Genomic DNA, 12,500 nt, shown 5'->3' on the forward strand with positions numbered 1-12,500 from the left:
TGATTTGACACAGTGGCGTTAAAAAACAGACAAAAAAGGACATTTCTAGAAATGTGTTTCATTCGTTAATGTTTACATTTTCAGCCTTTTGAGCATCCAGAACAATATTTCAACCTAAACCTGGGTTCTGTAATGTCCAGATATAGCACTGCAGCATTGGACCAAAGCCACAAGCTAACATAGTCAGGATACGAAAATAAAACATGATACAAAACAAAATGTCACAGAACAAAGATAAGGAAAATCAGAACCTCTGTTTGACGGAAAAAGATCTTCAGAAAGATCACTGGAGTGACTCTGGAGTGGTGGAGCAATTAGACTCAATCTTAGACTCTACTAAATACAGACGTCAGTCTGGAGACACAGTCCTCCACACTCTTTACACTGAGTCCTCTCAGAAGAGGAGGGTCTTCAGTCTGGGTTTGAGGACAGCGAGCGTTGGACTGTTGCTGTTGCTGTTCGGACACCCAGGGGAAGTTCGTTCCACCACTTCGGTGCAGGACAGTAAAAAGTCTGGACGCTCGTCTTCCGTGGATCTTAAAGGATGGCGGGTCGAGCCGAGCCGTACTTGAAGCTGGAAGGGCTCTTGGTGCAGATCAGGCTTTTGACCATCGCCATCAAGTACGGAGGGGCTGGCTGGTCCAGTCTTGGCTTTGTAGAGTCAGGGTTCTGAATCTGATGAGGGCAGCAGCTACAGGAAGCCAGTGAAGAGAGAACGCAGCAGAGGAGGAGCTTAACATGGCTGAATTTAGGAATGTTTTTTTGGTCAGTCTGGGGTTCTGATTAGCCTTACTAGCGACCCTCCCAGCAGTTCTTCACAGAGCTGCTAAACCCCAGATATCAGAGTCTGGGTTGCGGCTAATAGACATCAATACTGAATAGTGATGAGTGTTATCCACGTTCTTATGAAGCCGCATCAGAGAATTCCCAGAGTTTCCCACATTCTTGTTTCAGTTCTGCACCTGGCTGCTCTCTCTCTGTCTCTCTCTCACACACACACACACACTAATATCATAGCATTCACCCACCCCTGCAACACAATCCGCCCTAATGATCTCTGACCTCTAACACATGACCCTCAGTGTGTGACCCAGACCAGACTTGGTCTAAAACACACACACACCGAGCCCCTTCACTCCGATCCGAGTTCCACACTCAGTGTTTGTGTAGTGTCAGTGTTGCAATACTGGATGAAGGCTACAGAGCGCTGATCAGATTTCACACTGTATGAAAGTGTGTGTGTGTGTGTATGAAAGTGTGTGTTTTTTGGTGGGGGGTGTCAGCAGGTGCGGTGGGAGTGACACTGTGGAATGTGGGGAATTCTGCAGTGTGGTCTCACAGCAACATTTGTGTTTATTTTTTGGTGAAAGGTAAAGGGGCAGAGTCAGATAGCAAGAGAACTAGAGCAGCCATCCCCTTATTAGACTGCAGTTCTGACTACACTGTAGACCTCCAGCCTTTTCCAAACAAGCTAACACCTCCATCCATCACAGAACCAGTAAAGGCTCTAACTCCATCAGGGATCCACCAGTGTTCTACAGTTGAGCTCTAAAGGGTTAAATGCACTGACCAGTCTGTTTAGACAACAAGTGAAACTAGCAGACCCTTCAGCTTGATCCTATTACAATAGTCCATGGTGGATGTTGAGGTGGAGGTTAAGGATCATTATGCTGCTGTAGAAGCTCCTCCTCTTTTCATCTTCAGCTTTTTTGCAGCTGGTGAGATGTTTGGTGTTTGCTTCCAGAATCTGCTGGTGTTTAACTGAATTCCTTCATCTCCTCCACTGGTGGATTGTTCCCCGTGCCACTAGCTAAAAAGTTTCCAAAATCCGCCAGGCTCGTCCTGATGTTCCTTTAAAAACGTCTAACACTGCATTCCGTGGTGAGGATACAGAGTCTTATGGTAACTCTGGGTTTCTGGGGCCAGGAGTCCAGAATATGTGCAGAACCTCCTACTGAAAAGTATACTGGTGGATTTGTGACTTCCTATCACAATGATTTTCTCCTCAAGAGGCTCTGGGAATCTTGTTGGGATGTTCTACATCATGGATTCGTTCAAATACTGACATTTCACACCAGAGTTTGGCTGCCAGCGCAAGGCTGGATCCTGCCCAACGATCCAGAACATACACCCACATCCACACAGAAATGGTTCACTGACCAAGGAATGGAGCTTTTGCAGTGACCATCCCAATCCTCTGACTTAAAACCCAGAGTAAACCTGAGGAGCTGAGCTGAAGAGGAAACATGAGTGAGAGCCAAAGACTTTGGTTGGAGAAATGCTTTAATGGAGCTCTGAACTTCTCAGCACGACAGGAGAGCACTCCGCTGTGATCACGGTAAAGGAAGAGTGCTCAGGGTTCTGGATCTTTAAGGTTTTAGAACATTCCACAGTTTCAGTCACTTTGACGGGGGGTTCGGCTCACTGTCCTGTTGGAACTCATCTAGCTGATGGATTGAGCTTCTGCTGAAGAACTCTGAAGTAGTCCTCCTCCTCCTCAGCTGAGGGGCAGTTTGGCTCTTTTTCCAGATCTGGATAAAGTGGCTCCACCTCCCAGTAAGCTGTTCTCACCTACAGCTGTCTGAACTGATGAGCTTAGACTCTGCGGATGTTTAGAAAAAGCTCCTGACTCGTGCAGACCTGCAATCATCCTCAGATCTGCTCTGAGCTCATTGTACTGTGAGTTGGTCAGTCCAATTGGGGCTGTCAATCAAACCCTAATGAGGCTCAGATACGCTTCCAGCTGTAGTCCATCATGATCACTAGCAGGAGGTGAAGAGCTCCTGGTCTTGCTGAGTTAAAGGAGGTGTAGGAGCTTTCAGCAGCTGTGTGTGTGTGGATACTTCTGACCCTGTCCGGATATTTTTTATCATATCTATAATATTTTATTTAAGCAGAAATTCATGTTTTGAACTGGTCAGCGTTCCCGCAGCTCTAAAACCAGCATTACATCAAAGCCTGACCGAAGCACTCGCAGAACCCCCGCCGCACAGGACTTTTAGAACCTGTTTAGAACCTGTTTAGAACCTGAACCAGAGGGATGAGTGAGTGTAGGACTGAGGGACCAAACTGAATGTGAGTGTGAGACCCAGGGTTGTGTGTGTGTGTGTGTGTGTGTGTGTGTGTGTGTGAGCCGTCAGGAGGCCGGATATGATCTCTGAAATGAAACACTCAGTTCCAGACTTTTCCAGCAGATCCCGGTTCCACCGTTAAACACAGCATGTGTGTGTGTGTGTGTGCTGTTGGCTCATCCAATGGGCACACAGCGTCCCCTAAAAGCACATTAAACAACAGCTGAGGTGTGTGTGTGTGTGTGTGTGTGTGTGTGTGTGTGTGTGTGTGTTTACGGGAAGTGTGTGTACTGGGGTGAGAGCCATGGGGCTCTTACAGAACCGGACAGACACCGTTAACAAGAGCATTTGGACTTCCTGTACAAGAGGAAGTGCCAACATTGCCAGCTACACACACACACACACACACACACACACACACACACACACTCACACCCTTGTACACTACCACAGCCAGTCAGTGTGTGTAGAGAAAATGACAAATGAACATCCAACTAATTCCACCCCTCTCTCTCTCTCTCTCTCTCTCTCTCTCTCTCTCTCTCTCTCTCTCTCTTTCCCGCTTTAGCGTGTGACTGCCACCCGGTGGGTGCTGCTGGTAAGACGTGCAATCAGACAACGGGTCAGTGCCCTTGTAAAGATGGAGTGACCGGGATCACCTGTAACCGCTGCGCTAAAGGCTACCAGCAGAGCCGCTCACCTGTTGCACCCTGCATCAGTGAGTAACTCTCCAGTGTGTGTGTGTATGTGTGTGTGTGATCTGCATTGATTGAAGTTATATATGATATGATTAGAGGGGCTGTTAATGGTCTGACTCAGTCAGGACGCCCAGCCTGCTGCATGGATGGCAGTGGTGGTGTTATCCTCTATGTTCTCCACTCTAAAAGGATCCTCTATAGTGCTGAAAAACACTGCAGCAGTGGAACCCTTTAAAAAGGTTAAAGGTCTAGACAGATAAATAAGCGTGAGCGTTGGAGATTATTGTGAGAGTAGATATTTAACTATATGTAGCTCTAAACCACTCTCTCGCTCTCTCTCCACCATTAGAGATTCCTGTGATTAACCCAACAGCAGTGGTCAGCAGCACTGAAGGACCTGCAGGTCAGTACAACAAACACATACCCCCCGCCCACACACACACAAACACACACACACACACAATGTAAGCCATTCACATTTACAGCAGCGGTGCAGATAGTCTGAACAGAAGGACGAATAATCATCTGAGAGAACTCTTCTCTTTATGTTTTGTTGGGCTGTAGGTTCACCAGCACCAGGAGAGCTTCCACCTACACCTGGTAATTAAACATGTTCAATAGTATTACTACTCGGACTCGTCTTCGTCTATGTAGTGTTTATACTCGGACTCGTCTTGGTCTCAGTAGTGTTTATACTCTGACTCGTCTTGGTCTCAGTAGTGTTTATACTCGGACTCGTCTTGGTCTCAGTAGTGTTGGAGCTCGGACTCGTCTTGGTCTCAGTAGTGTTGGTGCTCGGACTCGTCTTGGTCTCAGTAGTGTTTGTGCTCGGACTCGTCTTGGTCTCAGTAGTGTTGGAGCTCGGACTCGTCTTGGTCTCAGTAGTGTTGGTGCTCGGACTCGTCTTGGTCTCAGTAGTGTTTATACTCGGACTCGTCTTGGTCTCAGTAGTGTTGGTGCTCGGACTCGTCTTGGTCTCAGTAGTGTTCATACTCGGACTCGTCTTGGTCTCAGTAGTGTTGGTGCTCGGACTCGTCTTGGTCTCAGTAGTGTTTATACTCTGACTCGTCTTGGTCTCAGTAGTGTTGGAGCTCGGACTCGTCTTGGTCTCAGTAGTGTTTATACTCTGACTCGTCTTGGTCTCAGTAGTGTTGGAGCTCGGACTCGTCTTGGTCTCAGTAGTGTTTATACTCTGACTCGTCTTGGTCTCAGTAGTGTTGGAGCTCGGACTCGTCTTGGTCTCAGTAGTGTTGGTGCTCGGACTCGTCTTGGTCTCAGTAGTGTTTATACTCGGACTCGTCTTGGTCTCAGTAGTGTTTATACTCGGACTCGTCTTGGTCTCAGTAGTGTTGGTGCTCGGACTCGTCTTGGTCTCAGTAGTGTTGGTGCTCGGACTCGTCTTGGTCTCAGTAGTGTTCATACTCGGACTCGTCTTGGTCTCAGTAGTGTTGGTGCTCGGACTCGTCTTGGTCTCAGTAGTGTTTATACTCTGACTCGTCTTGGTCTCAGTAGTGTTGGAGGTCGGACTCGTCTTGGTCTCAGTAGTGTTTATACTCTGACTCGTCTTGGTCTCAGTAGTGTTGGAGCTCGGACTCGTCTTGGTCTCAGTAGTGTTGGTGCTCGGACTCGTCTTGGTCTCAGTAGTGTTTATACTCGGACTCGTCTTGGTCTCAGTAGTGTTCATACTCGGACTCGTCTTGGTCTCAGTAGTGTTTATACTCTGACTCGTCTTGGTCTCAGTAGTGTTGGAGCTCGGACTCGTCTTGGTCTCAGTAGTGTTTATACTCGGACTCGTCTTGGTCTCAGTAGTGTTGGAGCTCGGACTCGTCTTGGTCTCAGTAGTGTTCATACTCGGACTCGTCTTGGTCTCAGTAGTGTTTATACTCTGACTCGTCTTGGTCTCAGTAGTGTTTGTGCTTGGACTCGTCTTGGTCTCAGTAGTGTTTGTGCTCGGACTCGTCTTGGTCTCAGTAGTGTTGGAGGTCGGACTCGTCTTGGTCTCAGTAGTGTTGGAGGTCGGACTCGTCTTGGTCTCAGTAGTGTTTGTGCTCGGACTCGTCTTGGTCTCAGTAGTGTTGGAGGTTGGACTCGTCTTGGTCTCAGTAGTGTTTGTGCTCGGACTCGTCTTGGTCTCAGTAGTGTTGGAGGTCAGACTCGTCTTGGTCTCAGTAGTGTTGGAGCTCGGACTCGTCTTGGTCTCAGTAGTGTTGGAGCTCGGACTCGTCTTGGTCTCAGTAGTGTTTGTGCTCAAACTTGTCTTGGTCTCAGTAGTGTTTGTGCTCGGACTCGTCTTGGTCTCGGTAGTGCTGGAGCTCGGACTCGTCTTGGTCTCGGCAGTGTTGGAGCTCAAACTTGTCTTGGTCTCGGTAGTGTTTGTGCTCAAACTTGTCTTGGTCTCAGTAGTGTTTGTGCTCGGACTCGTCTTGGTCTCAGCAGTGTTGGAGCTCGGACTCGTCTTGGTCTCAGTAGTGTTGGAGCTCGGACTCGTCTTGGTCTCAGTAGTGTTTGTGCTCAAACTTGTCTTGGTCTCAGTAGTGTTGGTGCTCGGACTCGTCTTGGTCTCAGTAGTGTTTGTGCTCAAACTTGTCTTGGTCTCAGTAGTGTTGGAGCTCGGACTCGTCTTAGTCTCAGTAGTGTTGGAGCTCGGACTCGTCTTGGTCTCAGTAGTGTTTATACTCGGACTCGTCTTGGTCTCAGTAGTGTTGGAGGTCGGACTCGTCTTAGTCTCAGTAGTGTTGGAGCTCGGACTCGTCTTGGTCTCAGTAGTGTTTATACTCGGACTCGTCTTAGTCTCAGTAGTGTTGGAGCTCGGACTCGTCTTGGTCTCAGTAGTGTTTATACTCGGACTCGTCTTGGTCTCAGTAGTGTTGGAGGTCGGACTCGTCTTAGTCTCAGTAGTGTTGGAGCTCGGACTCGTCTTGGTCTCAGTAGTGTTTATACTCGGACTCGTCTTGGTCTCAGTAGTGTTGGAGGTCGGACTCGTCTTGGTCTCAGTAGTGTTTGTGCTCGGACTCGTCTTGGTCTCAGTAGTGTTTGTGCTCGGACTCGTCTTGGTCTCAGCAGTGTTTATACTCGGACTCGTCTTGGTCTCAGCAGTGTTGGAGCTCGGACTCGTCTTGGTCTCAGCAGTGTTGGAGCTCGGACTCGTCTTGGTCTCAGTAGTGTTGGAGCTCGGACTCGTCTTGGTCTCAGTAGTGTTTGTGCTCGGACTCGTCTTGGTCTCGGTAGTGCTGGAGCTCGGACTCGTCTTGGTCTCAGTAGTGTTGGAGCTCGGACTCGTCTTGGTCTCAGTAGTGTTTGTGCTCGGACTCGTCTTGGTCTCGGTAGTGCTGGAGCTCGGACTCGTCTTGGTCTCGGTAGTGTTGGAGCTCGGACTCCTCTTGGTCTCAGTAGTGTTGGAGCTCGGACTCCTCTTGGTCTCAATAGTGTTGGAGCTCGGACTCCTCTTGGTCTCAGTAGTGTTGGAGCACGGACTCGTCTTGGTCTCAGTAGTGTTGGAGCTCGGACTCGTCTTGGTCTCAGCATTGCTTGTGCTCGGACTCGTAGTCTGGAGGACATATAATAAACACAGATTCTCTCAGGTTAATTCTAGTCTTCCCACCTCACACAAAGACAGACACAGAGGAACTGGACCTTTGGTTATGCTAAGACTTAGACTGGTTAAGGGGTGTAATTTGTCCTTGTCAGACACCAGTGAAAAGAGAGAGAGAGAGAGAGAGAGAGAGAGTGTGTGTGTGTGTGTGTGTGTGTGTGTGTGTGTGTGTGTTTTGTGGAGTCTTTCTTTTGGGTCAGGGAGCAATTCACAAAGAGTTCCACATGAACGCTCCCTGTAACTGACTCCACACACACACACACGGGAGTCATGCCAACCAATACACACATTCATGAGTATCACAATAGCAGTTGGATATGTGTGTGTGTGTGTGTGTGTGTGTGAAAATGAATAGAGCAGGAACTGTACTACAGTGAAAGGTCTGTATGAAGCTGACTGAGGGAGACTGGGCTAAATTTAAATAGTGTGTAGTGTGTCAGAGAGGCACGCCCCCCTTTCCCGAGCTCCTCCCCCAGCCTCCTGCACTCTAATATTTATGTTTCACCTGGATGATTTGAGGGTTTTGTTGCTCAGCGGAAGGAATGAAGGTTCTGCTGCTGATCATATAAAGCAGTAGGAGGAGATTAGTCACCCCGGGAGAAAGGCGGGACTGATCTGTCAGAAGAGAAACTGATCAGTTACGCAAATAGACACACCTGCGTCTTAAAGCCAGAATTGCCCACCCCTGACCTGAAAAGTTCAAATGGGGGGCACTACCACAATGATCTGAGGGCCGAGAGAGCACACCTGGCCATCCTCCCGCCGGTTGGGTAGAGAGCTCTCTCTCTTCTCTCACTTCGGTCTGGGCATCTGTTAGCTGATGTGTCAGAGCCGGGTACCCAGCATTTTCCTCCAAGTGTGTTGGTTGGCAGGTAGTGTTGCATCAATGGTAGTTTAGGCAATGTCTGGATGTGCATGTGTCATAAGAGGCACGTCAGTCCTCATTCTCCCGGTGTCGAGAGCATCACTGCAAACTAGCAGTCTACTAACGAGGGGGTTGGGTAATCGGCTATCTAAAGGTGGGGAGGAACGTTGGCTGCTGCCTCACTGAACACTTTCTTCAACAAACTTCTTTATATGGCTTTTGCCCGGACTGTTGAAGCAAAAGCAGTGGGGGCGTGTTTAAAGAGATGAGACTAGTGACAGTCTAAGTCCAGTGTTTGTTTGCAGTGTTAGTTAGAGGCACTCTTTACACGCCTCCAGACATCAGACTGACCCAAACCCAGCAGCAGCTTCAGGGCTGAGGGACGATCAAAACAGTCAAACTCTCTCTCTCACACTCTCTCTGCCTCACGCGTACAGAAACACAGCTGGAGAGAGCTCATATTTTATAATGTCAGCAAATACTCTCTCTCTCTCTCACACACACACACACACACACACACACACACACACACACACACACTGCTGCTACTGTGAATTCTGGGCCGCAGAGTAAACTCTGTACTCTGTTATGAGAGTAAACAGCATTCTCCAGCAGCAGATCGGAGAAAACCCAGGCTTAGCTTCTCCCTGATTGGACTCTGATACAGTCAGTACTGAGGCTGTGATTCATACTGGATACTGCTTCACTTTACACTGAGGGAGTCCGCATCACTTTACCTGGATCCTCCATCATAGACACCTTGTAGACGCTCACCTGACCTGAACTCTAAACTGAATGTAACCAACCTCAACCCTAATCCTAACTCTAACCTTAACCCCAACCTCAATCCTAATCCTAACCTTAACCCCAACCTCAATCCTAATCCTAACCTTAACCCCAACCTCAATCCTAATCCTAACCTTAACCTTAACCCCAACCCCAACCTCAACCCTAATCCTAACTCTAACCTTAACCCCAACCTCAATCCTAATCCTAACCTTAACCTTAACCCCAACCTCAACCCTAATCCTAACTCTAACCTTAACCCCAACCTCAATCCTAATCCTAACCTAAACCCCAACCTCAATTCTAATCCTAACCTTAACCCCAACCCTAATCCTAACCTTAACCCCAACCCTAACCTTAACCCCAACCTCAACCCTAATCCTAACTCTAACCTTAACCTCAACCTTAACCTCAATCCTAATCCTAACCTTAACCCCAACCTCAATTCTAATCCTAACCTCAACCTTAACCCCAGGATTAGGTGTATGGTTAGAGTTAAGGTTAGATGTAGGGTTGGAGTTAGGGTTAGGATTAGGTGTGTAGGGTTAGAATTAGGTGTAGGGTTAAGGTTAGATGTGGGGTTGGAGTTAGGTTTAGAATTAGGTGTAGGGTTAGGATTAGGTGTAGGGTTAGAATTAGATGTAGGGTTAGGATTAGGTGTAGGGTTAGGATTAGGTGTAGGGTTAGGTGTAGGGTTAGGATTAGATGTAGGGTTAGGATTAGATGTAGGGTTAGGATTAGGTGTAGGGTTAGGATTAGGTGTAGGGTTAGGATTAGGTGTAGGGTTAAGGTTCGATGTAGGGTTAGGGTTAGGTGTAGGGTTAGAATTAGGTGTAGGGTTAGGGTTAGATGTGGGGTTGGAGTTAGGTTTAGGATTAGGTGTAGGGTTAGGATTAGGTGTAGGGTTAGAATTAGGTGTAGGGTTAGAATTAGGTGTAGGGTTAGGATTAGGTGTAGGGTTAGAATTAGGTGTAGGGTTAGGTTTAGGTGTAGGGTTAGGATTAGGTGTAGGATTAGAATTAGGTGTAGGGTTAGGATTAGGTTAGGGTTAGGGTTAGGTTAGGTTAGGGTTAGGTTAGGGTTAGGGTTAGGTTAGGGTTAGGTTTAGGGTTAGGTTTAGGGTTAGGTTTAGGTGTAGGGTTAGGGTTAGGTTTAGGTGTAGGGTTAGGTTTAGGTGTAGGGTTAGCATTAGAGTTTGAATTTCTGACTGAATCCCTGGGCGACTCTTCCAATGTGAGATGACCTAAAGCTTCAGCCAATATTAGCCTAGTTGGAAATGGCAAAGAGAGCAAATGCTTGTCATAGAGTCCAGAAATCGACGCTCCACTGGCTGAGTTCTGGGAAACACACAAGCGTCTCTCAGAATGGCTGACAGAATCTACAGAACTTCGACCACAGCGTTCATCAAAGCACTACTGAGAAGGGCAGCCATGTACAGCCATGTTACCATGCATGTGCAGAACCACACTGCTCATGCTGCTCATGCTGGTCAAGCTGGTCATGCTTCACGTGTGTGACAGTCAGATATAGGAGATCTGATGAGACTTTAGTGCTTATGGTTTTCTGTAGTGTGAACCAGCCTGCTCCTGTTGACCTACCTGGTGTATATATTATAAGATAGATTTCTGCGTTCCTGTGGAAAGAAACCTGGATCAGTAAACAGTGTGTGTGTTTGTGTGTCTGTCTTCTCAGACTGTGAGTCCTACTGCAAACCAGCCAAGGGTAACCTGAAGATCAACATGAAGAAGTACTGCAAAAAGGACTACGGTACACTCACACAGTTAAAAATCACTGTCATGTACATGTAACAGAAAAAGCACAAATCCACTCCAGGGTTAGACTTTTGGGGGGTGGATTTGTCCTATCTGGCCACCCCGATGATAGAGCACCATATGAAGCATCACGTTTAAGCAGAGGCATCCTCTGAACCCTCGCTACAGCAGCAGAATTCACTCCTTACCAGAAAGCAATTGACTGATGGCCCAGTTCTGGTCAACACTGGTACCGATATCTGGTCCATGTAGCAGTGTGGAATACCTGGCCCAGAGTGTTTCAGGGACCATGACTGTATCTGGTGTTGTGTGCTACTGCTAATTGTGTGTGTGTGTGTGTGTGTTTGTGTGTGTGTCTAGCTGTACTGGTCAGTGTGCTGGACATGGAGACGGTGGGCGACTGGGCGAAGTTCGCAGTCAGTCTGGTGTCGGTGTATAAGAGCAGAGAGCCGCTGAAGAGAGGCGAGAACCTGCTGTGGGTGCACATGAAGGACTTAGCCTGCAAGTGCCCTCGCATACACATGGGCAAACGCTTCCTCATCTTGGGCTCCAGAGAGGGCGGGGCTAGTCCAGAGGGGCCGGGCCTTGTTGCGGATAAGAACAGTCTGGTCATCCAGTGGCGGGACGTCTGGACCCGGCGCCTCCGCAAGTTCCAGCGCAAGGAGAAGAAGGGCAAGTGCAGCAATGCATGATGGGATGGCATCTGCACCACCACTGCCTAACCTCTGTGACCGTCGACCCCATATACACACGTAGGGAAACTGTGGTGTGTGTGTGTGGAGTGGGGTTGTGTGCGGACTGTTGGTCAGCCTTGTGAAGGGACCGTAAAAAAGGACAATAAAAACTGATGCAGAAACCACTAGCATTACACACACACACACACACACACACACACACACACACACATACACACAGACACACACACAACATGACCAAGCATGAACCACTCCCCTTCCCCAGGCTCTAGGGCTGTAACAGTTCTTGGTATTTTCTGGGTTAATGAGTCCGCGGTTCTAAAGAGCTCTTATCTGTTCTACACAGGTCGGTTCTGCTCAGATAAATAAAAGTTCTCCTGCAGAACCTTTTGAGCTCCTGCTGGGCCATCAGCTAATAACATAACCCCAGACGAACGTCACCACCCTGCAGTCTACCAGCTCCTCAGAAACAAAACCCAGTAATTCATCTCTGTAGCATAGAGCCGCCCCTTCCCGCCCACTTTACACTGATAGGCTGCACCCAAATGACAATGCCCCACCTCTTGCCCACTTTACTCTGATAGGATAGATGAATAAGCCCTGCCCATATTACTATGAAAAGATCCGCCCACTTTACACTGATACGCTGTTTCCTGCGGGTAGCTAGCGTTCTTGTGTCAGACGAGCAGTGTCTTACATTCAATTATATCATGTTCACACACACACACACAGACACACACACAAAACAATCACAAGTACACAACCTGCATTCCACTGCTTTTATTCTAAGGCCTGACCAGTCACACTCCGAAAACCTCAAATTCCATCATCATCATCATTATCATCATCATCATCTGCTGCTGCTGCTTGGATTCTTCTGGGACTGAAGAACTGTCTAAAGCTCAGTGTGTGTGTCTGTGTGTGTGTGTGTGTGTGTGTGTGTGTGTGAGAGAGAGAGAGAGAGCTGTATGAGTGGAGGAGCAGGGTAAAATGTAAACAGTGTAAAAACTCAATTCTGTTC

At 48.0% G+C, this 12,500-nt stretch overlaps 1 protein-coding gene across 5 annotated transcripts in view; it reads left to right on the top strand.

The window, feature by feature from the left end:
* The window catches only part of ntn2 (netrin 2), a 41,391-nt gene that overhangs the window by 26,048 nt on the left and 2,843 nt on the right, over nucleotides 1–12,500 (top strand). For 4 of the 5 annotated variants that reach the window (XM_072679185.1, XM_072679186.1, XM_072679187.1 and 1 more), the window contains 5 exons: nucleotides 3,640–3,789; nucleotides 4,119–4,172; nucleotides 4,334–4,369; nucleotides 10,705–10,779; nucleotides 11,145–12,500. The exon at nucleotides 11,145–12,500 is cut by the window's right edge and continues 2,843 nt beyond it. In XM_072679185.1, the coding sequence (XP_072535286.1) occupies nucleotides 3,640–3,789; nucleotides 4,119–4,172; nucleotides 4,334–4,369; nucleotides 10,705–10,779; nucleotides 11,145–11,476 (647 nt within the window). In that variant the 3' untranslated portion in view covers nucleotides 11,477–12,500. The remainder of the gene's footprint in view (nucleotides 1–3,639; nucleotides 3,790–4,118; nucleotides 4,173–4,333; nucleotides 4,370–10,704; nucleotides 10,780–11,144) is intronic. The other variant, XM_072679190.1, reaches the window with a different exon arrangement.

The sequence above is a fragment of the Salminus brasiliensis genome, chromosome 5 (assembly GCF_030463535.1).
Source record: "Salminus brasiliensis chromosome 5, fSalBra1.hap2, whole genome shotgun sequence".
NCBI classification, from domain to species: domain Eukaryota; kingdom Metazoa; phylum Chordata; class Actinopteri; order Characiformes; family Bryconidae; genus Salminus; species Salminus brasiliensis.